This window comes from Microcebus murinus, chromosome 1, assembly GCF_040939455.1.
Source record: "Microcebus murinus isolate Inina chromosome 1, M.murinus_Inina_mat1.0, whole genome shotgun sequence".
Lineage (NCBI taxonomy): Eukaryota > Metazoa > Chordata > Mammalia > Primates > Cheirogaleidae > Microcebus > Microcebus murinus.
Window position 1 is genome coordinate 162,328,636 of NC_134104.1, and position 27,623 is coordinate 162,356,258.

The 27,623-nt window shown below is 39.1% G+C and overlaps 1 protein-coding gene across 1 annotated transcript; it reads right to left on the bottom strand.

The window, feature by feature from the left end:
• Positions 1-5,057: 5,057 nt before the first annotated feature.
• Positions 5,058-26,640, bottom strand: ARF4 (ARF GTPase 4). Its single transcript, XM_076008849.1, has 7 exons — positions 26,486-26,640; positions 26,232-26,374; positions 15,882-15,962; positions 15,562-15,671; positions 10,923-10,994; positions 8,468-8,593; positions 5,058-6,309 (listed from the first exon to the last, which is right to left on the bottom strand). Exons 2-7 carry the CDS (start codon positions 26,296-26,298, stop codon positions 6,223-6,225), a joined length of 543 nt encoding a protein of 180 aa, XP_075864964.1. The 5' UTR covers positions 26,299-26,374; positions 26,486-26,640; the 3' UTR covers positions 5,058-6,222.
• Between the last annotated feature and the right edge of the window lie 983 nt (positions 26,641-27,623).

Consider the following 27,623-nt stretch of genomic DNA (forward strand, 5'->3'; position numbering starts at 1 on the left):
AGCAGTTACTCCCCATTTCCCCTAGCTCCTGGCAGCCACTTACCTACTGTCTGTCTCTATGGATTTGCCTATTCTGGACATTTCAAATAAATGTCACCATACAATTATGTACTCTTTTATGACTGGTTTCTTTCACTTAGGATATTTTTAAGTTCCTTCTATGTTATAGTATGTATCAGTACTTCATTTGTATAATGGATATTCATATGGATAAACCATATGAATGATGAATGAACCATATGATGAATGATTAATCCATTCATCAGTTGATGGGCATCTAGATTGCTTCACTTTTTGGCTTCTATGAATAATGCTGCTATAAACATTTGTGTACAAGTTTTTGAGTGGATGTTTTCATTTCTCTTGGGCATAGAATTGTTGGGTCATATGGGAGCTGTTTAACCTGGCAGACTATTATTGAAAGCAGTTGCACTATTTTGCACTCCCTCCAACAATGTGTGAGTGTTTCAAATTCTCTCCATCCTCATCAACACTTATCTCTTTGATTATAGGCATCCTAGTGTGAAGTGGCATCTCACTGTGGTTTTGACTTGCATTTCTCTGATAGTTAACGACACTGAGCATTTTTTCATGTGCTCACTGACTATGTATCTTTGGAGAAATATCTATTCAAATACTTTGCCCATTTTTAAATGAGTTGTTGACCCACCCCTCCTTTTTAAAAAAAATTCACTATCCATTGCTTCTTCGGGGTCATCCAAGAAGCAATCCTTGCTCAGTTGGTGCTTTTTTTTTTTCTTTTTCTTTTTTTTTTTTTTTTTGAGACAGAGTCTCACTTTGTTGCCCAGGCTAGAGTGAGTGCCATGGTGTCAGCCTAGCTCACAGCAACCTCAAACTCCTGGGCTCAAGTGATCCTACTGCCTCAGCCTCCAGAGTAGCTGGGACTACAGGCATGCGCCACCATGCCAGGCTAATTTTTATATATATATTAGTTGGCCAATTAATTTCTATTTTTTTATAGTAGAGACGGGGTCTCGCTCAGGCTGGTTTCGAACTCCTGACCTGGAGCAATCCGCCTGCCTCGGCCTCCCAGAGCGCCACCACGCCCGGCCTCAGTTGGTGCTTAATACATCCCTTTTAATTGAATGGCACTCAACACAGTCTAAAAAATGAACCATTGTAACCCAAGTCTGGTGAGTTCCTGAGCCAGCTCCCCTGCAAAAGGCAGGGCTAGGCCCCTCAACACTGAGGACTTACATGCCCATTAAGATTGAAGGCACACCATTAGAATAGTGTAGAAATCACACTGACAAAGGAAGGAACCTGTCCTTTTAACACACAAATGACCCAGCAAGATCCACTAGTACAGCTACCTTAATCATTCCCTGCATGAAACCAGATAATTGTTTTTGCTATTCATTTCTCATAATCTTTGATATTAATAGAATTCAACCACTTAACCATTCTATATGGTTTGTGGAAATAAATATAAAGGGTACCTGTCCAAAAGTAACACAGAAACAACAGCCACCAAGTAACATTCCAGTAGTGGCACCTGAATACAATGTGACAACATACATACTAGTAGAAATATACCCAGAAAATGCTTGAGCTTAAATAACTCTCAAGAGTAAATTTTATTTTTTTGAGACAGAGTCTTGCTCTGTGGCCCAGAGTAGAGTGCAGTGGCATCATCTTACCTCACAGCAACCTCAAACTCCTGGGCTCAAGTGATCCTCTTCCCTCAGCCTCCCGAGTAAGCTGGGACTACAGGTGCACAACACCTGGCTAATTTTTCTATTTTTAGTAGAGACTAGGTCTCACTCTTGCTCAGGGTGGTCTCAAACTCCTGAGCTCAAGCAATCTTCCTGCCTCAGCATCCCAGAGAGCTAGGATTATAGGCCTGTGCCACCATGCCCAGGCTCTAGAGAAAATTTTAGAGCCAAGTCCAGTTTTGTATTAATGTAGTCTTTTTTTTTTTTTCCTGAGACACAGTCTCACTTTGTTGCCCAGGCTAGAGTGAGTGCCGTGGCGTCAGCCTAGCTCACAGCAACCTCAGACTCCTGGGCTCAAGCGATCCTCCTGCCTCAGCCTCCGGAGTAGCTGGGACTACTCAGTTCCTGGTGTACCAGTACTATCCCAACACTAATTCTGTTGGTCCTTAGAAAAAGTAAACTGCTGGTAGATTATCTCTAATCGCATTCTTAGTAGATAATCAGACTCAAGAGCTGGTTCTCTAACTTTCCCTTTATCAGTCAGATAATGTACTTGCAGATATACCATTTGCTCTTTTCTACCAGAGTTGGTAACCACTATTTATATTATTGAAACATCCAGCAGGCCACCAGAAAGTATAAGCACTTGTTTTCAATGACAAGTCAGAAGTCACATTCAAAACTCCATGACATGGAACCAGAAACTCGACATTTAAGAAAATTTATTGGCCAGGCGCAGTGGCTCACGCCTGTAATCCTAGCACTCTGGGAGGCCGAGGCGGGCAGATTGCTTGAGGTCAGGAGTTCGAAACCAGCCTGAGCAAGAGCAACCCCGTCTCTACTATAAATAGAAAATTAACTGGCCAACTAATATATAGAGAAAAAATTAGCCAGGCATGGTTGCCCATGCCTGTAGTCCCAGCTACTCGGGAGGCTGAGGCAGCAGGATTGCTTGAGCCCAGGAGTTTGAGGTTGCTGTGAACTAGGCTGACGCCACAGCACTCACTCTAGCCTGGACAACAAAGCGAGACTCTGTCTCAAAAAAAAAAAGTTTATTCCCAGTGACTTGAAAATAATTATGTTTAATTTTGTACCTATACTGAAGTAAACTGGAAGTCTCTGATGAGACACCGATACTCTGCAAGATTGGGATAAAATCTCACTTAAGTTTTATCATCAATAGAATATGTAAGGTAAAGGGAGAAAATCCATGGAAATTGAAATCTTTAACAAAGTATCAAAGATATCACATCATAAAAAAGCAGCTGGTAAAGCTAGACAAAAGACAATGAGAATATTATGGACAAAAAAAAAAAGCTTATTGGAAAGGGGAATAGAGAATGGATACTATGGTACTATCCTCAACTCTGATGCTGCCAGTGAGTCTTTAAGGGAATTACAATTCCTCTTCAGTCTCTCTGTTAATATTATTCAACAATTATTTGACAGAATACTTTTTATTGTAGGGGTATAATCAACTGTTCTGTATAATAGGGGCAATCACAGAGACCTCTCATTGATTGACCAACACTAAGTTTAACATTTGAGTAAACAGCATCCAATCTTGAGTGTCAAATATTTCGTAAAAGTACTGTGATAGTGCTTTTTGTAAGTTTGCATAAAACAGGGAAAGACATTCTAGGAGTTATTGCTCAATATTTTCTTGGAAAGCATTTAATCACTTCCATTTAAAAAAAATGGAACTTTCTCAACTTGATTTAAAAAAAACTAATACTACGAGGAATGAAGAAAAAGTAATTTCTTTTTTTTTTTTTTGAGACAGAGTCTCACTCTGTTGCCCAGGCTAGAGTGAGTGCCGTGGCATCAGCCTAGCTCACAGCAACCTCAAACTCCTCGGCTCAAGCGATCCTACTGCCTCAGCCTCCAGAGTAGCTGGGACTACAGGCATGCGCCACCATGCCCGGCTAATTTTATATATATATATTAGTTGGCCAATTAATTTCTTTCTATTTATAGTAGAGACGGGGTCTCGCTCTTGTTCAGGCTAGTTTCGAACTTCTGACCTCGAGCAATCCGCCCGCCTTGGCCGCCCAGAGAGCTAGGATTACAGGCGTGAGCCACCGCGCCCGGCCGAAAAAGTAATTTCTAGGGAGTAAAAAAACATCTGCTAAGTTGCCAAGTTAATTCTTTCTTTGAAAAAAAACTGACAATTTTGCAAATCTTTTTTAACCCATTTAGTGAAAATTAGGCAAGTTTAGTTTTTTAATGCAGTTATTTGGTAGTAACACAGCTGCCTTCTATCACAAAGATTATATGGTCTCCCTCTTTACAGAAAGCACTTCTGACTTAATAGGATTAGCGTTAAAAAAAAAAAAAAAACACCTTGGTGACTTAACTATAATTGTTAACAGCGAATTTTTTGAAGTTTTGTATTTCCTAGTTGATGCCCTATAAAACTATACATACTATATACCGCATTTTAGCTTTATCCAAGAAATAAGACCTCTTATTTGGAAGAAAGAAGGGAGAATTCATCCAGTAGACTAGGAAAGATGCACTTACATCAAGTGATACAAACTAAACACATTCTTTAACCTCACAAACTGTTTTTAATAATCATCAACTGATTAATTCTAATTTCTTTTTTGCTTAATCCAGTGGATTGTTTTAACAAAAAATACTTTTTGATAAGCATGCATTTAGTTTTAGAAATCTTCGATCCATAAAATTACCCACATCTATACAAGCCATTAAGAACCATAAAAAAGCAAAGGTTTACAAAATACATAAAACATTAGAATATAGACAAAAACTAAGTTATTCAAAATCATCAAGTTGAGTCCATAACTTAATACATGTAGTTAATGAGGTATATACCTTTATTGCCTTAACAAAATAATTAGTTATGTGCAGTTTTCTACTGAAGTTCTAAAATTTGTGATGTTAAAGTGCTTGTGGCTGGTCGTGGTGGCTCATGGCTGTAATTCTAGCACTCTGGAAGGCCAAGGCGGGCATATCACTCAAGGTCAGGAGTTCAAAACCAGCCTGACCAAGAGCGAGACCCCCATCTCTAAAAATAGAAAGAAATTAATTGGCCAACTAAAAATATATAGAAAAAAATTAGCCGGGCATGGTGGCACATGCCTGTAGTCCCAGCTACTTGGGAGTCTGAGGCAGAAGGATTGCTTGAGCCCAGGAGTTTGAGGTTGCTGTGAGCTAGGCTGATACCACGGCACTCTAGTCTGGGCAACAGAGTAAGACTCTGTCTCCAAAAAAAAAAAAAAAAAAGTACTTGCGAACTTAGTTCTTTGTAAAGAGAGTAACATCACTAACAGCCTTTGTAACTTGCCATGAAAACTGTACTTGAATTTTTTTTTTTTAAACTAATGTTAGCTGTAACACACACACATGCATACATGCTTTGTGGGCAGTTTATTTTATTGTAGCCTTTTACTCTTGATCTGACCTTAGAAATTTACTGCATCAAAACCGTATTTTATAGAAAAAAAGTAGTATTTTATCACAGAAAACTAAGTTTTTGATGTTGCTCTCCACTGTTATACACATGATAACAATTCACGTTGTATTTCCAATTTAAACAATTGGTAAACCCACTGGGATCTGTATTATTATTCACAGTATGTCAAATATGCAAATCAACTCTGCTACATAGAAATCCATTTCAAACACCTTCAAGACTCAAAAAGAACACACACAATTATGTTTTATCATTTTATTAGGAATAATTCCAAATGGGTTATGAAGAAAATGTATTCATTGAATTTGATGAGTTTTCCAAAAACTCTTAATGAGGGTATGTTCACCAATAAACAATAAAACATCAGCAGAACTATCATATACTGGGCAAAGAGTCAGGGTGATACCAAAAGCAACATGCAACATAAAAAAGATACAATATAAAGGAAGACAATCTGCTGAGTATTAAAAACCATCTCAATATGAACTCTTTGCAACCAGCACAGAACTAATGAGCTATCAAATCCAAACTATACAAAGGTAAGTTTGGCTGATGGAGGCCATGAGTCAATATGGGAGAAAAAGTGAGTTCCTCAGTGCAAGAGAGCTGAATAGTGTTTTGGAGCATTTCCCTGGCTGGTACAAGCAGTATTAGAAAATCTTTTTGGCAAGGGAGAGAAATAAATACAAATGGAATGCTACATTTTTAAATCAGCAGACTGTCCCAGGAATGATAAAGGTATCAGTAAAGTAGCAAAGGGATAACTTTAAAACATTATTTGTTTGTTGTGGGCTCAAAAAACATTCAAAACTGATTTCTTTAGAGGTTTCACAATAGCTGTGTCCAGGCATTTAGGGTAAAGGGAGGTAAAATGAAAAGAGGACACATTTTTCCCCAAGGAGAATTTCTTTAAAACCAAGCATATTGCTAAACAGCAGCATTATACTTGGTAAACAATAATTGGCAACAAAATAAGTTTAAATGCTGTAATATTCTGCCCAAACCAGTCCCAGATACTGTTTAATAACCAAGATGCAAACTAATTTTGTTGTAACAAGCCTAGACCAATTCTATCAAACATGTCCTTGGTTAGATATCCAGTTTCATTTAACGTTTTGAAAGCTCATTTGACAGCCAGTCAAGTCCCTCATACAGACCAGTTCCTTGTGTAGCACAAGTGGCTTGAACATACCACTGTAAAGAAAGGACAAGAAAATACTTGATTAACATAATATATACAACCACAGTGATTTAAGCTTTCTTAATAAAAAAATTAAATATTTCTCCCAAATGTCCAATGGTATTAGGAGCCAGCAATTATAAACATGTAAGAAAAAAGAAAAGAAAAATTTAATATATAAAATGATAGGAATAAATGTAAACATGGTAAAATATTACATCTCACAAACAAATAATCAATTTTATATTTAATGATCTCAGTAACTATAAAGATTACCCAAAATTATCTACCCCTTTTCCTGAAACTGCTTGGGGAAAGAAAAAATTATCTACATTATGAGTCTTCTCACACTTCTTGCTTCTCACAAGACTCCCCCCATATTTAAAGCTACTTCTTACCTACCTGTTCATTAGATTTAGTCAACTTTCCACCACTTAATCGGAAGAAAAGATTCATGAAGAAATTACTAATAAACTACCCACTTGGGTTTGTTGATTAAACTTTTCATATAATTTCACTATCTTTAGTCTCATGCATTCCAAAAAGTTCCAGCTTTTAAAAAATGGTAATGAATCTTATCTCTAGTAACTGTATGAAATGCAATGGAAAGTTACAAATATCATGAAAAAAAACCTAGAAAGCAATTTACCTTTAAGAGATACTTTATTTATATCAATCATCTTTTTTTTTTTTTTTTGAGACAGTCTCACTTTGTTGCCTAGGCTAGAGTGAGTGCCGTGCCGTCAGCCTAGCTCACAGCAACCTCAAACTCCTGGGCTCAAGCGATCCTCCTGCCTCAGCCTCCGGAGTAGCTGGGACTACAGGCACGCGCCACCATGCCCGGCTAATTTTTATATATATTAGTTGGCCAATTAATTTCTTTCTATTTATAGTAGAGACGGGGTCTTGCTCTTGCTCAGGCTGGTTTCGAATTCCTGATCTTGAGCGATCCACCTGCCTCGGCCTTATTAATCATCTTTTTGACCAGTTTTATTTTGCCTTCAAAAAACAATGCTGCTTTAATGTCGCAAGGCCACTGCAGGAATACCATGTTGCCACTTATTATTTGACTACCCAACCTCAGTAAGTAATGTAAGAAGGCTGGGGAAAGGCATGAGTTCTTATCTTCACAGCGTGGAAAACTTGGATCCTTTACATTTTATCTTGTTTAAATCAGCCTGAGAATTCTCAAACAGGCAACAGTTTTTGTTTTTGCAACAGTACAATATTAGCTCTATAATATTAGCTTTATAATATTAGTTTACAAGTTAATGAAAAAGTACTATAAACCACATGACACTAATAGTTTGTGATACTCATCTTCATATATAAAATAGTATATCACATTTTGCCAATATCTCAATCACTGATCTAAAGCTATTTGAGAGCAAGTATAAAATTTCTTATAATTACATTCAAAATACCTTCAAAACTTAAATACTAGATCCTTAATAAGAAAACCAAATGACAAAATATTTGTTGTAAAGCCATTTAAAAGATACAAAATTAAGAATATCAATAATCTTTTAAATACTCTAATTCTCCTACAGTAGTTTCCTATATCTTTATTAATACTAAAGTTAACAAAAATCAAAAGATATATTAAAAGTTGAATGGAGAAGACATCAATGTACTTGTTTTTTTTTTTTTGAGACAGAGTCTCGCTTTGTTGCCCAGGCTAGAGTGAGTGCCGTGGCGTCAGCCTAGCTCACAGCAACCTCAAACTCCTGAACTCAAGCGATCCTACCGCCTCAGCCTCCAGAGTAGCTGGGATGCGCCACCATGCCTGGCTAATTTTTTCTATATATATTTTTAGTTGGTCAATTATTTTCTTTCTATTTTTAGTAGAGCTCAGGCTGGTCTCGAACTCCTGACCTTGAGTAATCCGACAGCCTCAGCCTCCCAGTGCTAGGATTACAGGCGTGAGCCACTGCGCTAGGCTGATATCAATGTACTTTAAAGTAAAACTAAATGCAAATTTATAAAGGTTTGAAATAAAACCTGAAAGAGCTTATTTTTTATAAGCAAGAGAGTATATTACCATATTTTTAAATAAATAATGGTTCATTATCTATTCGAAGGGGATAATAAATGTTTATACTAAATACTAACCTAAACAATTCTCCTAATAACTAACAGTGAGGAGATTAATATCAACCTGCAAATACTTACTGTTCTATTACGAAGAGACTGAAGACCTAATTTATCTGTCATTTCACTTATGGCCATGGCATTTGGCAAATCCTGTTTGTTTGCAAAAAGCAGCAGCACTGCATCTTTCAATTCATCTTCCTGAAGCTGGAAATAAAAGCTAAGATATTAACAATTACCAAACTGGAATCCAATTATTGTGATCAATTAAAACATGGTCTTCCTAAATGTACCCTTTATTCAGCATTGAATAACTAAACACATTATTAAACATCAACCACATTTCTCCAAATAAAGTTCAGGTACTCTTACAACTTAAATCTCATATCCATCAGTTTTTAAATCCACAGCAAACAATCATATGCCTTCAAGTAATGCAAAAGTGTGTTTTTTTTGAGACAGAGTCTCACTCTGTTGCCCAGGCTAGAGTGCCATAGAGTCAGCCTAGCTCACAGCAACCTCCAACTCCTGGGCTCAAGTAATCCTTCTGCCTCGGCCTCTCGAGTAGCTGGAACTACAGGCATGCGCCACTATGCCCCACTAATTGTTTCTATATATTTTTTAGTTGTCCCGGCTAATCTTATTTTTTTTTTCTTTTTTTTTTTTTGGAGACAGAGTCTCGCTTTGTTCCCTAGGCTAGAGTGAGTGCCGTGGCGTCAGCCTAGCTCACAGCAACCTCAAACTCCTGGGCTCAAGCGATCCTTCTGTCTCAGCCTCCCAAGTAGCTGGGACTACAGGCATGAGCCACCATGCCCGGCTAATTTTTTCTATATATATTAGTTGGCCAATTAGTTTCTTTCTATTTTTATAGTAGAGACGGGGTCTCGCTCTTGCTCAGGCTGGTTTCGAACTCCCGACCTCGAGCAATCCGCCCGCCTCGGCCTCCCAGAGAGCTAGGATTACAGGCGAGAGCCACCGCACCAGGCCTCTTCTTTCTATTTTTAGTAGAGACGGGGGTCTCACTCTTGGTCAGGCTGGTCTCGAACAATCCGCCTGCCTCAGCCACTCAGAGTGCTAGGATTACAGGCATGAGCCACCGCATGCCCGGCCAGCAAAACTTTTTTTAAGCCAATCATTCTACCATTTCATTAAAGAAACCACTCTAGCCTTCACAGTTATCCATCGTTAGGACTATCATAGGCAAGAAACACGTATGAGAATAAAATGTTTATGGCAGGATCTCATGGTACTTAGTAGCAAAAGTACTCAGATGATTTTTTTTTACTTTTATCCTTTCTAACCAGCTGGATCAGACAACAGTGGGACAACACTACAATTATCTGGGCATTAGCAGTATAATGAAAAATATAAAGAGTACCAAAAATAGAAGCTGGTGGGAGTAAGTACTGATACATGATACAACATGGATGAACTTTAAAAATTTGTGCTAAGTGAAAGAAGCTACTCACAACAGACCACATACTGAATGTCCAGAATAGGTGACTGCATAGAGACACAAAGCAAGTTAGTAGTTGTCAGATGCTGGAGTGTGGCTTGTGGAGGGAAGGTATGGGGAGTGACTACTAATGGTTCCAGGATTTCTTTTGGAGGTAATGCTAATTTTCTAATAGTAGATTGTGATGATGGCTATACAACTGTGTATACTTAAATTTATGTTATGTGAATTATATCTCAATAAAGGTTTTTTTTAAAGAGTGGATGTTGGTGACATTTGACTCATTAGGCAAAAAGCCACCAGTGAATTAGTTACACATATACTGGCACCATAGTTTTACAAACTGCACTCTAGTCTTAGGAGCAATAAATGAGAATTAATATTTCATTTCAGCAAATATTTTATAGCTACAAGTTTGCCATAAACACAATCACAGATGGCACAATCACAACTCACTACAGCCTCCAATTCCTGGGCTTAAGCAATTCTCCTGCCTCAGTCTCCTGAGTAGCTGGGTTTTTTCCAGGATATTTAACATATGAATACATGGAAACATTAATCTGATATATGGCAAGGCTAAAATGGCACTATCAACCAAATTGCCCCTGCTTCCAGAAGGAATCCTTTACCATGGTTGCTATTACAAAACAATTCTGAAGTAATTATAGATACAACATAGAGAAAATTGAAACTGATGACCTTGAGATCAAAGGATCTGAATCAGTATTTCTATGTCAAAACTGCTTCAAAACTATACATTTCATATCTGTAAAATAAGGGACTGAACTAAATCAGATATCCTCAACCAGAGAGATGCATCAAAATTAACTATGAAGCATTCTAAAAACAAGCAGTACCTTCCTCTCAATTTACTGAAGTAGCTACTCTTCCATGTGTTTTTAAGAAAGTGCTGCAAGAGATGTTGGTGTGCATTCTTAAGAACCTATGGATACTATAGTTTCTCATGGTTCTTTCTACTGCCAAAAAAATTCATTTGTGTAAGTACCAACCACTAAAATACCACCAATGTCACCTGGAAAAACACATCTTGAAAATGATGAATTTTAAGTATATTCTTACCATTTTCTGCAGCTCTTCTGCTCCTTCCTGAATTCTTTCACGATCATTGCTATCTACCACAAAAATAAGACCCTGGGGAAAAATTGTTTAATACATTATAACAGTTAAAAGACACACTAAATATAAAACAAGTATAGACAGCAAAATGGTATCAAGCATTAGATGTTAGAAGAAAATGTCTCATTATAAAATAAAACCAAGCAAGCAAAAAAAAAAAAAAACAACCAAAAAAACCCCCACCAAAACCCAAAACTTGGGGGCTCTATTACTGAAAACTGATTTGAGTACTATTTGTACCATTTGATTTTAACTTATTAGTGTTATTTCAAATCTAAAAGAATCTTACCCTTAACCAACTGATCACCTTTCTCAACTACCCTAAGAATAAATTTTAGCCTTTTCCCCACTTCTCTCTGCACTCCCACATTTAAGTGCAAATAAGTTATTAGTAGCAAACAGCTACAAAGTGGTAACAAAAGCAAAAAGACTAAATCAAAGATCCTAAAGAATCATGAATTAGCTTATTTACTCAAAGGCAAGCACAAAGTACTAAAAAAAGGGGGGGAGGGCCAGGCGTGGTGGCTCATGCCTGTAATCCTAGCACTCTGGGAGGCCGAGGCAGATCCTTTGAGCTCAGGAGTTCAAGACCAGCCTGAGCAAGAGTGAGACCCTGTCTCTACTAAAAAAATAGAAAGAAATTAGCCGGACAACTAAAAATACATAGAAAAAATTAGCCAGGCATGGTGGCGCATGCCTGTAGCCCCAGCTACTCGGGAAGCTAAGGCAGAAGTAAAGCTTAAGCCCAGGAGTTTGAGGTTGCTGTGAGCTGGGCTGACGCCACAACACAGCAAGCTAGTCCAGGCAACAGAGTGAGACTCTGTCTCAAAAAAAAAAAAAAAAAAAAGATTAAATGTAAACATAAAGGTATAAAGGATCTATCTTTGTTCCTAGCTCATTGCAGGCATTTAGCAAATCTATGTCTCCTTTCCCTATCTCAAAAGCTACTCCCTTTAAAAACCTACCTAGAAGAAGATAATGCCTCTAAAAAGGATCTAATTTTATTTGACTACAAACATTCCATTTTTATTCTGTTTTAAAATGTAAATAACACTATCAGTGCCAAGTAACACTGAGAGGGAGAATTATTTTAGGAATAAATTCTAAGTTGTTCTCTTCCTGAAACAGCCTAGAATCAAGACTGTAGAGAAGCTAGAATTCTAAAGCCCAGCTGCTATAAACTTTCTTAAAAAGCCAAATACTGTCTTAATTATTTATAATAGCAAACTAATTATAATTATCTACCGAAGAAGAATTTTCTTTTCTTTTCTTTTCTTTTTTTTTTTTTGAGACAGAGGCTCGCTTTGTTGCCCATGCTAGAGTGAGTGGCGTGGCATCAGCCCAGCTCACAGAAACCTCAAACTCCTGGGCTCAAGTGATCCTCCTGCCTCTGCCTCCCAAGTAGCTGGGACTACAGGCATGCACCACCATGCCCAGCTAATTTTTTGTACATATATTTTTAGTTGGTCAATTAATTTCTTTCTATTTTTTAGTAGAGACGGGGTCTTGCTCAGCGTGGTTTCCAACTCCTGACCTTGAGCAATCCGCCTGCCTCAGCCTCCCAGAGTGCTAGGATTACCGGTGTAAGCCACCACGCCCGGCTGCTCTGGATTGTTAATGCAAATTAGAAACATGGTTACACTGTAATCCTAGCACTCTGGGAGGCTAAGGCAGGCGGATTGCTCGAGGTCAGGAGTTCCAAACCAGCCTGAGCAAGGGTGAGACCCCATCTCTACTATAAATAGAAAGAAATTGGCTGGGCATGGTGGCTCACGCCTGTAATCCTAGCACTCTGGGAGGCCGAGGCGGGAGGATTGCTCGAGATCAGGAGTTTGAAACCAGCCTGAGCAAGAGCGAGACCCTGTCTCTACTATAAATAGAAAGAAATTAACTGGCCAACTAATATATACAGAAAAAATTAGCCAAGCATGGTGGCCCATGCCTACCTACTCAGGAGGCTGAGGCAGTAGGATTGCTTGAGCCCAGGAGTTTAAGGTTGCTGTGAGCTAGGCTGACTCCACGGCACTCACTCTAGCCTGGGCAACAAACTGAGACTCTGTCTCAAAAAAAAAAAAATTAATTGGCCAACTAATATATGTAGAAAAAAATAGCCGGGCATGGTGGCGCATGCCTGTAGTCCCAGCTACTCGGGAGGCTGAGGCAGCAGGATCACTTGAGCCCAGGAGATTGAGGTTGCTGTGAGCGAGGCTGACACCTCGGCACTCACTCTAGCCAGGGCAACAAAAGGAGACACTGTCTCAAAAAAGAAAGAAAGAAAGAAAAAAAAAAACATGGTTACAGGTAAAATTAGCTTCTTTGAAATTTTATAGCTAGAACTGATCAGAAATGCTGGAAATGCAAGCTGAAAGCTTGCTATGATTACATCAACTAACATAAAGCTTGCTCCAGCAGGCATGAGCTCCCTAGGAAGTAGTACTTGGACTTTTAATTCTAAGGTGGTCCAACAAGGCCAGGAATGGGTCTACTCTCAAATTTAGAACTTGAAGCAAATTACAAAGCATTCTAAACATATCTAGGGATAAGACCAGGGTAAACCTTGGCCAAGAATTACAAGGCTTAACAATTAGCAAGGTTTTATTTCATATCTAACTCTATTTCCAGAATATATTCCCTAAATGAAATACCTAAGCACATTAGAGATGAGTATCAATTAAACATTGGCTACATCTTAATAACTAAAGCTGCGTAATAGATATATGAGAGTTTATTATGCTGTTCTCTCTACTTTTGTGTATGCAGGATTATCCCTAATCTGAAAATCCAAAATCTGACTTGCTCCAAAATACAAAGCCTTCTGTACACCAACATTATGCTTATTAGAGCAGTTCAGATTTCAGATTTTCAAATTTGGGCTCAACTGGGTAAGTATAATGCAAATATTCCAAAAAAAAAAAAAAATCCAATATTGAAAATACTTCTAGTCCCAAGAATTTTGTTTAAGAAATATTCAACCTAACGGTTGTGCATAATAAAGTTTTTTTAAAGCATGTATCTCTATATCAAATATCTTTTCTAGCCACATCTTTGTTAATGAACATAAACATTCTCATTTTTAAATAAAAAAAGCATATCACTTATTTAACATGACATACTACTTAAACCTGGTTGTTCCAGCCAGGTTAGCTATGGTATAAGCTTTACCTAGGGTATCAATGCAACTTGGTGGCAATATACTTCACTCATTTGCAATGTTTTAAGAGTTGGAGAACAAGATGACATTATAAAGTGTTTATAATATCACACCACTCTTGGATAAGTCATTCCATGTTTCAGTTTCCTCTTATGAATAGTGCTGCTCAGCAGGGAGCAGTTCTGTCCCCAGGGGATATTTTGTAGGTGTGGAGACATTTTTGGTTGTCACAAGTAGGTTGTGGGGGTGTTGCTACTGATATCTACTATGTAGAGGACAAGGATGCTGCTAAACATCCTACATGGTAACAGAGAGCCCTTCCCATCTCCAAGAAACAATGAACAATCTAGCCCAAATTATCAATAGTGCTGCTGGTGCCAACAGCTTCAACACCACCCAAATACAGAATCTGAGGCCTTAGCCAAGTCATGTTCAATCAATCTGTATTTTTAACAAATATGCAGGTGATTGATATGCACGTTAAAGTTTAAGAAATACTACTGATACCTGGATTACAGGTACACATCTCCAAAGATTCTGATTTAAGTGGTCTAGAGCCATGATTAGGGCTTTAGGAATTTTAGAGTTTCCCAGGTGATTCTAATGGGAAGCCAAACCTGAGAACTCCCGCTCTACAGGATTACTAAGGTCTTTCCCATATCAGTATTATATATATACTACGTGGTAATATTAAAATATCTTACAAATAAACAAAGCAGATTAACTTTAATGTATTTTCAATAAACACCTAATTGGGCTAAATGAAGGAATATCAATAATCTTAATACATTCATTCAAAACTATAATGTCAGAAAGTTTGACCTTACTTTCTAAACTAAGAATGAAACCAAAAGAACTATCAATGAGACATCTAAATTATTATTTTTTAAATTTGAAACAGAATCTTGCTCTGTCCCCCCCTGGCTAGATTGCAGTAGTGTTATCATGGCTTACTGCAACCTCAAAACTCCTGGCTTCAAGCAATCCTACCTCAGCCTCCCAAGCAGCTGGGACTACAGGCACTTGCCACCATGCTCGGCTAATTTTTCCATTTTTTGTAGTGACAGGGTCTCACTCTTGCTCAGGCTTGTCTCAAACTCCTGACCTCAAACAATCCACCCACCTTGGCCTCCCAAAGTGATAGGATTATAGGCCTGAGCCACTACACCTGGTGGCAAATTCATTCTTGAAAATTATGCTGGCATCCATCCCACCCCCAAATCTTAGTGTGATGGTTACATAACTCTTCTACCCTAGGTAATTTAGGCTGAGGCATGAGTGAGAGTCCACTGAAGAATACAGAAGTAGAGATAAGAGAAATGCCAACTCATATAGAAAACACCAACATCCAAGCAAATATTAGATATTAATGTAAACTTCAGAGCATGAAACCCATAAAGAAAAGTTTTAAGAACACATAGTACTCCTTACCTGGGTATTCTGGAAGTAATGCCTCCAGAGAGGCCTAATTTTATCTTGACCACCAACATCCCATACTGTGAAACAAATGTTCTTATATTCTACTGTTTCCACATTAAAACCTACAAAGGAAAACAAAAATGACTGCTGTGCAAATTAAGCATCACTAAGAAAATAAACTTCTTTATTGTGAAATTCTTAGAATAGTTTAAAAGTCCTATTAAGATAATCAACTTTTAACAAAAAGTTTTAAAATTAGACTGTATTATATTTCACTTTATAATATATCACTACGGTATTTATAAATTAAAGTCATCTATAAACTTTCTTACCAATGGTAGGAATGGTGGTAACTATCTCCCCCAACTTCAGTTTATACAGAATTGTTGTCTTGCCAGCAGCATCCAATCCAACTAGAAGACAACATTATAGATTTAAAATATAGACCCAAAGCACACACCAAGAAATAAATGTACATTAAATTTAGAGTTTAAAGTAAAAGTTGACTGTTCAAGGCGCAAATATGAGTTAGAAATGAAATTATCTTATTTCTGATTCCCAGACAAAGGCAAAACTTCCTACAGAAGTCCTTTCCATTTTTCTTTCTAGACCTAGACAGACAGCATGTAGTAGTGAAAAGAGTATGTGGCTAACTCAGGCTCTAAGCTCTAGCTTTGCTATGAACTACTTAAATGCAGTTAAACATGTCACATTAGGACACTGAGGCCAGAGAAATTAGCCATAAAACAAAGGGATTGGATCAGATAACCTAAGACCTCTTCCGATTCAAATCCTTATTAATTCTATGAACTACCACCATTTTGTTGTTTGTTGTTTAGTTGCCACGGCTAGAGTGTAGTGGCATGATCATAGCTCACTGCAATCTCAAACTCTTGGGATCAAGTGATCCTCCTTCTATTCCCAGTTCTTCCTAGAGTCGGGGGAAAAACTGGGTTAGGGGGCTGATCTTCCTGCCTCAGCCTCTTGAGTAGCTGGGACTTCAGGTGCCCATCCTCACACCAAGCTAACTTTTTTCTATTTTCAGTACAGATGAGGTCTCTGGCAGGTCTCAAAGTCCTGGCCTTAAGCTATCCTGCCACCTCAACCTCCAAAAGTGCTAGCACAACAGAGGGTGAGACATTGCCCTGGCCTACTATCATTTTTTCTTTTTGAGATAGGGTCTCACTTTGTTGCCCAGGCTAGAGTGAGTGCCGTGGCGTCAACCTGGTTCACAGCAACCTCAAACTCCTGGGCTCAAGCGATCCTTCTGCCTCAGCCTCCGAGTAGCTGGGACTACAGGCATGCGCCACCATGCCCGGCTAATTTTTTCTATATATATTAGTTGGCCAATTAATTTCTTTCTATTTATAGTAGAGACAGGGTCTCGCTCTTGCTCAGGTTGGTTTCAAACTCCTGAGCTCAAACGATCTGCCCACCTCGGCCTCCCTGAGAGCTAGGATTACAGGTGTGAGCCACTGCGCCCGGCCTCTACCACCATTTCTAAAAACACAAATTAGAAGTTGAATCAGAACACGTGAGAACAAGTGAATAAAGGATTATCTTAAGATCTGTAACCTTAATTTTCCTTTTATTTACAGAGTAAATTTTAGGTAAAGGATCTTGATGCTACAGGGAAAAAATATACCTATATAACTATGTTCTAGTCCCCTTATAATAAGAGCAAATTAACTGATTGTAAGTATGAATGTCTCAAAATCTATATATTCCACATTGTTTGCTAAAGCCCTCATAAATAAAAGGTGAATATCTAATAACCACATTGAATATATCATTGTTCTAAGTACATCACATTTGGCCACCTAGATTTATCTTATCGCAGATTTTAAAAATCAATTTAGGCCGGGCGCGGTGGCTCACGCAATCCTAGCACTCTGGGAGGCCGAGGCGGGCGGATTGCTCGAGGTCAGGAGTTCGAAACCAGCCTGAGCACGAGCGAGACCCCGTCTCTACTATAAAATAGAAAGAAATTAATTGGCCAACTAATATATATATATAAAAATTAGCCGGGCATGGTGGCACATGCCTGTAGTCCCAGCTACTCAGGAGGCTGAGGCAGAAGGATTACTTGAGCCCAGGAGTTTGAGGTCGTTGCGAGCTAAGCTGACGCCACGGCACTCACTATAGCCTGGGCAACAAGCGAGACTCTGTCTCAAAAAAAAAAAAAAAAAAAAAGACGAAGTCTAAAAAAAAAAAAAAAGTTGAACACCATAGTTTTAGGCAAAGAAAAAAAAATCAATTCAATGAAATATTGATTTAAGTAAGCAAGGACATTTTTTTTTTTTTTTGAGACAGAGTGCCATGGCATCAGCCTAGCTCACAGCAACCTCAATCTCCTGGGCTCAGGCAATCCTACTGCCTCAGCCTCCCAAGTAGTTGGGACTACAGGCATGCACCACCATGCTCGGCTAATTTTTTTCTATATATTTTCAGTTGTCCAGCTAATTTCTTTCTATTTTTAGTAGAAACGGGGTCTCACTCTTGCTCAGGCTGGTCTTGAACTCCTGAGCTCAAATGATCCACCGGCCTCAGCCTCCCAGAGTGCTAGGATTACAGGTGTGAGCCACAGTGCCCGGCCCCTAAGCAAAGACATTTTAATAGTTAAACCAAAGCATGAGTTCACACATAAAAGCAATGCTAATAAGTTAAAAAGAACTGAAATTGTATCACTTGTCTAATTTATATTCCTATGAAAATAAGTTTAACTTTTATCAGTTAGTCCAAAACAGAACTGAGAGCTACAGGCAATACTTTCTATCCTATAACAACCCTTTCTACTCTGTACCCAACTAAGGGTAGCTTTAAGATCTCTCCAGAGACTCAAGCCTTTTTATTCATGTGTGTCCTGTAATCAAAACCTGTTACCTACTTCTTCATACAGGGGTGCAAGTTTATTCTTTCCAAAATACTAGTCAGAGTGATCAGTCCACCCCAGCCCTCATTCATGAGCATAAGAAAAACCAGCTGTTACACAAGTGTTTTATTTTTTGAGTATAGAATAGTATCAAAAAGATCAGAAAACATAATTCTAAAAAAACACACAAACAAAAGTAGGTACCTTGAAGTTTGGCATCTTCAGTAAAAATGCAGAAAACAAAGGGAGGGTGGCAAAACACAACCAGATCTTTAAATTGTTCTACAAAGTTAAGTCTCTTAAGAGCATATGACCTCTTTTGGTGATTCTGATTAGACTTTTAAGTTAACCACAATTCACCTTTAACTACATCTAAATAAGATTAAGCCAGGTCAGAACTGAAACAGATGTTGACTAGAAAAAATAAAAACAAAAATTTGAGTCAAGTTTTGAAGACTATGGCACCTGCCAGTCCTCATTGGAGATCTAATCGGACCTTTTACCACCCTTTAAAAACAATGAAAATCCAAAAATACAGACAAAGAATGGAAGAATTCAAGACAACTCATAATTACATAATTATTTTAAGTTAAAGAAAAACATGTAGATAATCCAAATTTCTTTTAACAAGTTTTATGCCTGCTTGTATGCATATATAGTAGTGTCTTCTACTTCCCTTAGAATTTTTTTAACCAACATGTATTACTTTCATTAAAAACGGAATAATGAAATCATAAGCATCCACAAATTATTTTTATTTATTTAATTTTTTATTTATTTATTTATTTTTTTTGAGACAGAGTCTCGCTTTGTTGCCCAGGCTAGAGTGAGTGCCGTGGCGTCAGCCTAGCTCACAGCAACCTCAAACTCCGGGCTCAAGCAATCCTCCTGCCTCAGCCTCCCAAGTAGCTGGGACTACAGGCATTCGCCACCATGCCCAGCTAATTTTTTGTATATATATTAGTTGGCCAATTAATTTCTTTCTATTTATAGTAGAGACGGGGTCTCGCTCTTGCTCAGGCTGGTTTCGAACTCCTGACCTCGAGCAATCCGCCCGCCTCAGCCTCCCAGAGCACAAATTATTTTTTAAATAAAAATTACAAGACAATAGCTCACAGTCACATAAAGTAACTTTTGCAGTTGTATCCAAAATAATATTGTATAAATATAAACCAAGAGTTTATTTTAAAAAGTTACTTCTACTGTGACCTTTAAAATGCACACTTTTTATATACCTTTTTTTACTCAAAAACATGTTGGTCTAACAATTTTGTGGCACTTTAGTCATTTCTTAAGTATGTATTTCCTTAATGTTGCAATATTTGGCAATGAGATTTTCCCACAAAATGAAACTAACCAATTCTCAACTAACCAGGATAAGACTAATCTGGATAGCCCAGAAATGTTCCCCCTCCCTTCCACCTCCATAAACAAGTCACTGTACTGAAAGATATACAGGAATTCTTGTCCTCTTTAACTAGAACAAGCATTCTGACCAGAGTGTTTATATAGCAGCAAAACTACCTCAAAAAATCTTTGCCAGTCTTATTAAAAAGTATGTCTACCAAATTAGGGCAGCAAGAAATACTTATATTTAAAGTTAAAGAGTTAGATCCAATTACCTCAATTTTGAAGAAAAAATGCAGAAAGGAAAAAGACTAGAAAGAAAAAGGCATATTTTCAGATGGATAAAATTTTTCTTGGCTGGGTGCGGTGGCTCACGCCTATAAATAATCCTAGCACTCTAGGAGGCCAAGGCGGGCGGATTGCTCAAGGTCAGGAGTTTGAAACCAGCCTGAGCAAGAGTGAGACCCTGTCTCTACTATAAATAGAATTTAATTGGCCAACTAATATATATAGAAAAAATTAGCTGGGCATAGTGGCACATGCCTGTAGTCCTGGCTACTTGGGAGGCTGAAGCAGGAAGATTGCTTGAGCCCAGGAGTTTGAGGTTGCTGTGAGCTAGGCTGATGCCACGGCACTCACTCTAGCCTGGGCAACAAAGTGAGACTCTGTCTCAAAAAAAAAAAAAAAATTTTTTTTCTTTATGTTTTCCTTTATCTACCGTATTTTCTACAAGCTCGAAATGTACCTTCATAATACTTTTTTAAGCTTCTCTTCTCTTTGAATAATTAAAAAATATTTTCTTGCCCCTTCTACTATATGATAAAATTAATTTAAAACTGAGTGCTTATTGTATTTCAAGCACAATATTAGGTGATCCCACACATCTTTGTACTTTAATCCCCAAAATAACCTTTCATTTTTCAGATGAACCATCTAATGTTCGGAAAATGTCCCCAGAATCACAAAAGTAGAACAGATATTAAAAAACCTAGGTCTTGTGGAGAAATTAGAACTCTCATACATGGCTAGTAGGAATGTAAAATGATGACACTGCTTTGGAAGGGTTATGTCAGTTCCTCAAAATGTTACCATTTTCCCTCAAAATGTTAAACACAGTTACTACGACACAATTCCACTCCTAGGTATTTACTGAAGAATTAAAAACATATGCCCACACAAAAATTTTTTCATGAATGTTCACAGCAGCACTATTTATTAGAACCAAAAAGTAAAGATAACCAAATTTCTATCAACTAATGAATGGATAATCAAAATGTGGTTTATCCACACAATGGAATTACTATTTGGCCATCAAAAGCAATAAAGTACTGATACATGCTATAATATGGATGAACTTTGCAAACATCATGCAAAGTGAAAAAACCAGGCACAAAAGGCCACATAGTATACGATTCCATTACATGAAATATCCTGAATAGACAAACCTATAGAAACAAAGTAGATTAGTTTTAATAGCTGCTAGAGGATAGGGAGCAGAAGGAATGGGAGTGATCACTGATGGGTATAAGGTTTCCTTTTGGGATGATGAAAATATTCTAGAATTAAACAATGGTGATGGTTACACAGCTACAAATATACTAAAAACCAATGAATTGTTCACTTTAAAAGGGGTAAACTTGGCCAGGTGCGGTGGCTCATGCCTGTAATCCTAGCACTCTGGGAGGCAGAGGAGGCGGGCGGGATCACTCAAGGTCAGGAGTTCGGGACCAGCCTGAGCAAGAGCAAGACCCCGTCTCTACTAAAAATCGAAAGAAATTAATTGGCCAACTAAAAATATATAGAAAAAATTAGCCGGGCATGGTGGCACATGCCTGTAGTCCCAGCTACTCAGGAGCCTGAGACAGGAGGATCACTTGGGCCAAAGAGTTTGAGGCTACAGTGAGCTGTGATGATGCCACTGCACTGAGCCTGGGAACCGAGTGAGACACTGCCTCAAAAGGGGGGGGGGGGCTAAAGAGGGTAAACTTCGTGGTATATGAATTACATATCAATTTTTAAAAAAATTAAAAAAAATAAACCAGTTCTGAGATGCCAGAGATCTCTAACAGTATTTATATACAGTCATACTGCCTTTAGGTATTTCTGGTGGACACAGTGTATCTTAATATTTTATCTATCTAATTCCTCAGAGGCTTGACCATCCAAAGGGAAATGGAAACTGAAACTATCAGGTACATGGAAAAATAATGAGCTTAGGTTTTCCTTCTAACCAACAGATCAGGAAGGAACATCTGCACTTTTATCAATGAGTTAATCATCAGCAAACTGCCATTTTTTTAAAAAAGGCTGGCAATTATGTTTTCAACAAAAGACCTGAGAAAATGCTTCTAATATGGTAAGTCTCAAAGAAAGAACACGTATGAAATACCACTCTCTAGCCTGAAGCCTCACTTAAAATACTGGCAATAGTTTTTTAAAATTGGCAAATATAGGATCTTTTCTCCTGAACCTCCCTGGTTCCCAAAAACCACCACAAGGCAATACAGAACTACACTGCTGTTAGGAAACTTGTAGACAGCAACACTTTTTCAGCTTTTCAACAGGCAAGAACTCAAAAATTCAAAGTAAAGAGATTAGAGTAATTCCTGTGTATAACACTTTTGGATATAAACATAATTTAGGGATTCATTTACCAAATTACATCGTATCACGGATCACAAAGTACAGACACTAGACTTAGAATAATGCAGAAGCCATTGCTTTCTAACTCAGGCAATATTATTCACACGAATAATTTTCCCTTATAAATAGCTATTACAGGCCGGATGAGGTGGCTCACACTTGTAATCCTAGCACTCTGGGAGGCTGAGGCAGGAGGATCGTTTTAGCTCAGGAGTTCAAGACTAGCCTGAGCAAGAGCGAGACACCGTCTCTACTAAAAAAATAGAAAGAAATTAGATGGACAAGAAACATATATATATATATATATATATAATATATATATATTAGCTGGGCATGGTGGTGCATACCTGTAGTCCCAGCTACTCAGGAGGCTGAGGCAGCAGGAGTGCTTGAGCACAGGAGTTTGAGGTTGCTGTGAGCTAGGCTGACGCCATAGCACTCCAGCCTGGGCAACAGAGTGAGACTCTATGTCTCAAAACAAAACAAAAAAACCACTATTACATACATCCTTAAATTTCATACACTGTATCTGCTTTTTATTTTATTACAGTTAACTACAAATTAACTTTCAAACACCTTTTAAAATTACTTGAACTTTTACTTTTGGGAGAGCAGCTATTGTAGGAATGGAATTTAAAACTTCTCTAGAGAAGTTTGGCAAACCAGACACATTACCTACTATCTCTTAATACACTTTAAAATGTAAAGTCTAAAAAAGCCACTGACTCAAAAAAGTATGAATTTTATCTAAACATTATCAAAGAAAAAGAAACATACTAAGGTAATATGAAAAAACATTAACTGATAATTGTAACAGTTGAATGGGGCAGATACTTTAAAAGTGATTATTTATACAATCACTCATAAAGGCAGACAGAAAAATTTAAGAATTATCAAACTTCCAAATCACTCTTTTTCCTGTTCATGCACATATGTCCCTCATCTTTTGTTACTTTCTTTGATGAGTTACCTACCATAAAAGTTCACTTTGACTGAAGTGGGGTTTTTTGTTGTTGTTGCTTTTTTTTTTGAGACAGTCTCTCACTCTGTTGCCTGGGCTAGAGTGCCGTGGGGTCAGCCTCGCTCACAGCAACCTCAAACTCCTGGGCTCAAGCAATCCTCCTGCCTCACCTCAGCCTCCAGAGTAGCTGGGACTACAGGCATGCACCACCATGCCCAGCTAATTTTTTCTATATATATTAGTCGCCCAATTAATTTACTTCTATTTTTAGTAGAGACTCGGTCTTGCTCTTGCTCAGGCTGGTTTCGAACTCCTGAGCGATCCACCCACCTCAGGCTCCCAGAGTGCTAAGATAACAGGCGTGAGCTACCGTGCCCAGCCTCTGACTGAAGTGTTTTTAATCCAGGAAAACTGATTACCCCAAAATTACAGTACAAAACAAGAATAGCAAACCCAAGTAATAAAAAATTTGAAATAAGGCCGGGCGCGGTGGCTCACGCCTGTAATCCTAGCACTCTGGGAGGCCGAGGCGGGTGGATTGCTCGAGGTTGGGAGTTCGAAACCATCCTGAGCGAGACCCCGTCTCTACTAAAAATAGAAAGAAATTAATTGACCAACTAAAAATATATATACAAAAAATTAGCCGGGCATGGTGGCGCATGCCTGTAGTCCCAGCTACTTGGGAGGCTGAGGCAGCAGGATCGCTTGAGCCCAGGAGTTTGAGGTTGCTGTGAGCTACGCTGACGCCACGGCACTCACTCTAGCCAGGGCAACAAAAGTGAGACTCTGTCTCAAAAAAAAAAAAAAAAAAAAAAAAATTTGAAATAAAATGAATAACTCCATGACTTCAATTCCCTGCGCAAATGCAGAAAGTTGAATACTTTTCCTCTTCCATTTTCTTCCAATCATTATCTGGAGGGAGAGAAATGCCTCCCCGATATAGTAAATATAGGAAACGTTTTCCAGCATAATTCAACCTTTCTTCTCCTGACCCCAACACTTTCTTTTTTGAAAAGAGGCAGGGTCTAGTCCTATCGCTCAGGATGGAATGCAGAGGCACAATCATAGCTCACTGTAACCTCAAACTCCTTGGCTCAAGCAATCCTCCTTGCCTCAGCCTCCTGAGTAGCAGAGACTACATGCATATGCCATCATACCCAGCTTTTTAATTTTACTATAGAAATGGGGTCTTGCTACATTGCCCAGGCTGGTCTCGAACTCCCTCAGCCACCCAAAGTGCTGGGATTACAAGCCAAACACACTTTTATTTTTATTTTTTTAAAAACACACACACTTTTAGCAATCACAATAGACTAAGGAAAAGAAAAATAGCAATTCATTTACAATAAATCTTAAGTAAAAAGGCCAATACACTACATTTTCTGAAACACAACCATATGCTGGTTAATCTCTTTAAGGAACAGGCTGGAAATTCATTTTTCACAAAGTCCTCCCATTGACTTCCAATGTTTTTAGACTACTAACTTTCAGCCACTTAGAGTTTAAACAATATGCTTGCCTTCCTAAAATAATTCTGTCCTCTTCAGAGAAAATCTGAGATACTTTGAAAGAGAAAAACACTGATTTACCTTTATGAATGAATCATGAACAATTATTTTATGAATTGTAAGAAAGCTCAATAAACAGGAAAGTAAAACAAGAACCAAATATGTATACTCTCTCATTCTTCGTGTACCTTCAAATAGTACAGAAGCTTGTTTTTGAAAACTTTTCGATGGTAGTAGAAGTCAAAAATAACACCCCTTCCAAAACACTAACAAATCAACAAGTTTCAATGTTCAAAGATAGAGCAGCTCCTTTTAGCATTATTCAAGTCGATAGAGCTCCACTGTGATGCAGAGACAACTCACAATATTAAGGGGAGGGGTTGCTTACAACAGCCCTTCTCCCTCAGCTGAGCAAAAAACGGCCCCAGAAAAGCAGTTTTTCAAAAGCCCATTTTCTAAAAAAAGGAAAATTTAAAAAAAAAAAATTCTGTAATCACTATTTAACAAAGCTATCCTATAAGCGTCATGATGTTTAGTCCAGTTACTAAAAACTTAACAGGTTTAAAAAAAAATTTCTGAAAGTTTTTTGCATTAAACATTGAGCAAGCTAGATACAAATTAGTTTGAAAACCAACGAGAATAACCAAATATATTTAAAATTCTTGAAAGCAGCCAAAAGAAACAGAGACAAGATAAACTCAATTTTCGACGAAGGAGAGCTAATATTAACAAGAACGGAAAAAATGCAGCCGAATCCAATGAGAGGCAAAGTTTAGCAAATTGAGCATGAGGACTCCATACTCTTCGGAAACCTTGGGTACTACCTAGCCACGGCACAGGGCCTGGTCACTTCCTGCCCCCAGGCGGCTCCTGGCTCTCAGCGGCCACTCGCTCACATACCAACGGAGTGTGCAGAGTAGAGTGTACATGAAGCGCAAAAGGGGAGACGAAATGCTGGAGTTGCTGTCTCTCCCTCCCAACCGCTGCCCACACCCTGGGAAGAGGGGATGCAGATCGCACCCCAAGAATGGGCCTCTCCACTGTTCCCTTCTGACTTCGCTTCCCCAGTATCTCCACCCAATCTTGTCCAGCTTTCAGTAAGATCAAGGAGAGAAAGTGAAGCCCAGAAAAAGGAAACCTTGCGCGAGGCCCCCGTCCCTTCCTCCTCGGGCGACAGATACCGGGCGATGGTTCACCCTTAGCTCCATTGTTTCCCCTTAAAGAGTCCTCTAGACCCACAACTGGCCGCCCCTCCCCCACCACGGCCCGCGGAGGGGAAAACAGGCCCCGAGGCCGCACCACGCACAGAGACCTGGCCTTCCCCGGATCTCCACTGGGGCCCCTCACTCACCCATCAAAATGCGCATCTGCTTCTTGCCAAAGAGGCGGGAGAAGAGAGAGGAGATGGTGAGGCCCATGGCGGTAGTGGCACTTGCAATGGGCAGAAGGGGTTTGGGGCGTCCCCAGGCCTTCTCTCTTCACGCTCCCGGCAAACTGAAGGAGAGGAAATAGAAAGAGCTGAGAAAGAAAGGGCAGCAGGGACGTCTCGATGGCCGGTGTGTCGGATAATACTCCGGGACAGAAATTAGCGGGACAAGGACCTACTGGGCGACTGGCGCGGCAGCTCAGGGTTTGGCCTTAAAGCTCCGGCTGTGCCACGTCACGCGACGGCCCCGGCGACTCCGGCAGCGGCCCGGCCCCTCCAACGCGGACAGAATCGCGTCACCGCCGCCCCATCCCCCTGTGTTTCCGGTGCTGCCTGAGCCACAGCGCTTGCGCACGCCAGTGATTGGCCAGTTTTGCTGACGTGTTTCTCTCATAGCCACCGCCTCCGGGCGTTCGCACATGCGTACTGGGAGACCGGCAAAGTCCCAGAATACCTCGCTTCCTCACTTCCAAGCTGACTCAAGGCGAGACGCTTCCGCCCGGATGGAGTCCTCCTAGAGGCTGTAATCCTTGCTTCCAGGAAGTCGAGAGTGCATTATGGGTTAGGACGGAGAACCTCGTCCTGCTCTTCAACTCTACGCGCGTTGGGGATTCCCTGGTCCCGTGAACGCACCCCTTTTCACGCACGGGACTACACGCTTGCCGTACGTATTACAGAGGTGAAGACCCGCCCTGTCCTGTGTGGACAAAGGTGGTTAAAAGGTGACGTGTGGTCGAAGATCCCTAATGTGTGAAGACGGGAGAGCTACAAGACACTTTCACTGGCTATTGCCTTGTTAACAGAAGTCAGCGAGGTAGTCTTGCTTTTCTTGCACTTTTTCTCCCCTAGGAGAAGCTTGAAAGATATATTCCTTACGTTGAGGAATTGAAAAGCCTCTTCACTTTAAAAATATTTATGATCTTGCTTTACTGTTTAAAAAACAAGGTATTTTTATAAAAAGTATCGAAAAGCAGGTCCCTTATAATTTTCGCCACCTTCCACATATTTCTTCTGCCACACTGTTGCTGTAGTTTAGGGATTAGTAGCTACCGCAAACCTCTCTTACTCTAACTAAACCATGTTCACCCACCTCTCAGATGCCTTGGAAAATACTTTCTCGACCTGCTGACGACATAAATCTCCCTATACTTAGCCCCAAAACATCATAACCTCCCTTCGTAGTTACAATTTCACATTTAATGGTACTGTATTTGACAACCCGCTTCCCCTTCCAGTTTAGCTGAAAACACTAGGAAAGCAGAAAACTAGTTGGTTTTTATATTCCATTGTATTCCTTGAAATTAGCACGCAGCAAAA

Bases quoted from the DNA above. Each gene is read 5' to 3' on its own strand.
- ARF4 (XM_076008849.1), bottom strand. From the start codon at position 26,298: ATGGGCCTCACCATCTCCTCTCTCTTCTCCCGCCTCTTTGGCAAGAAG. The intron at 15,672-15,881 runs GTAAGAAAGTTT...TTTCCTTTGTAG, and splicing joins TACCACCATTCCTACCATTG to GTTTTAATGTGGAAACAGTA. The intron at 10,995-15,561 runs GTAAGGAGTACT...ATTTTTCCCCAG, and splicing joins ATTACTTCCAGAATACCCAG to GGTCTTATTTTTGTGGTAGA.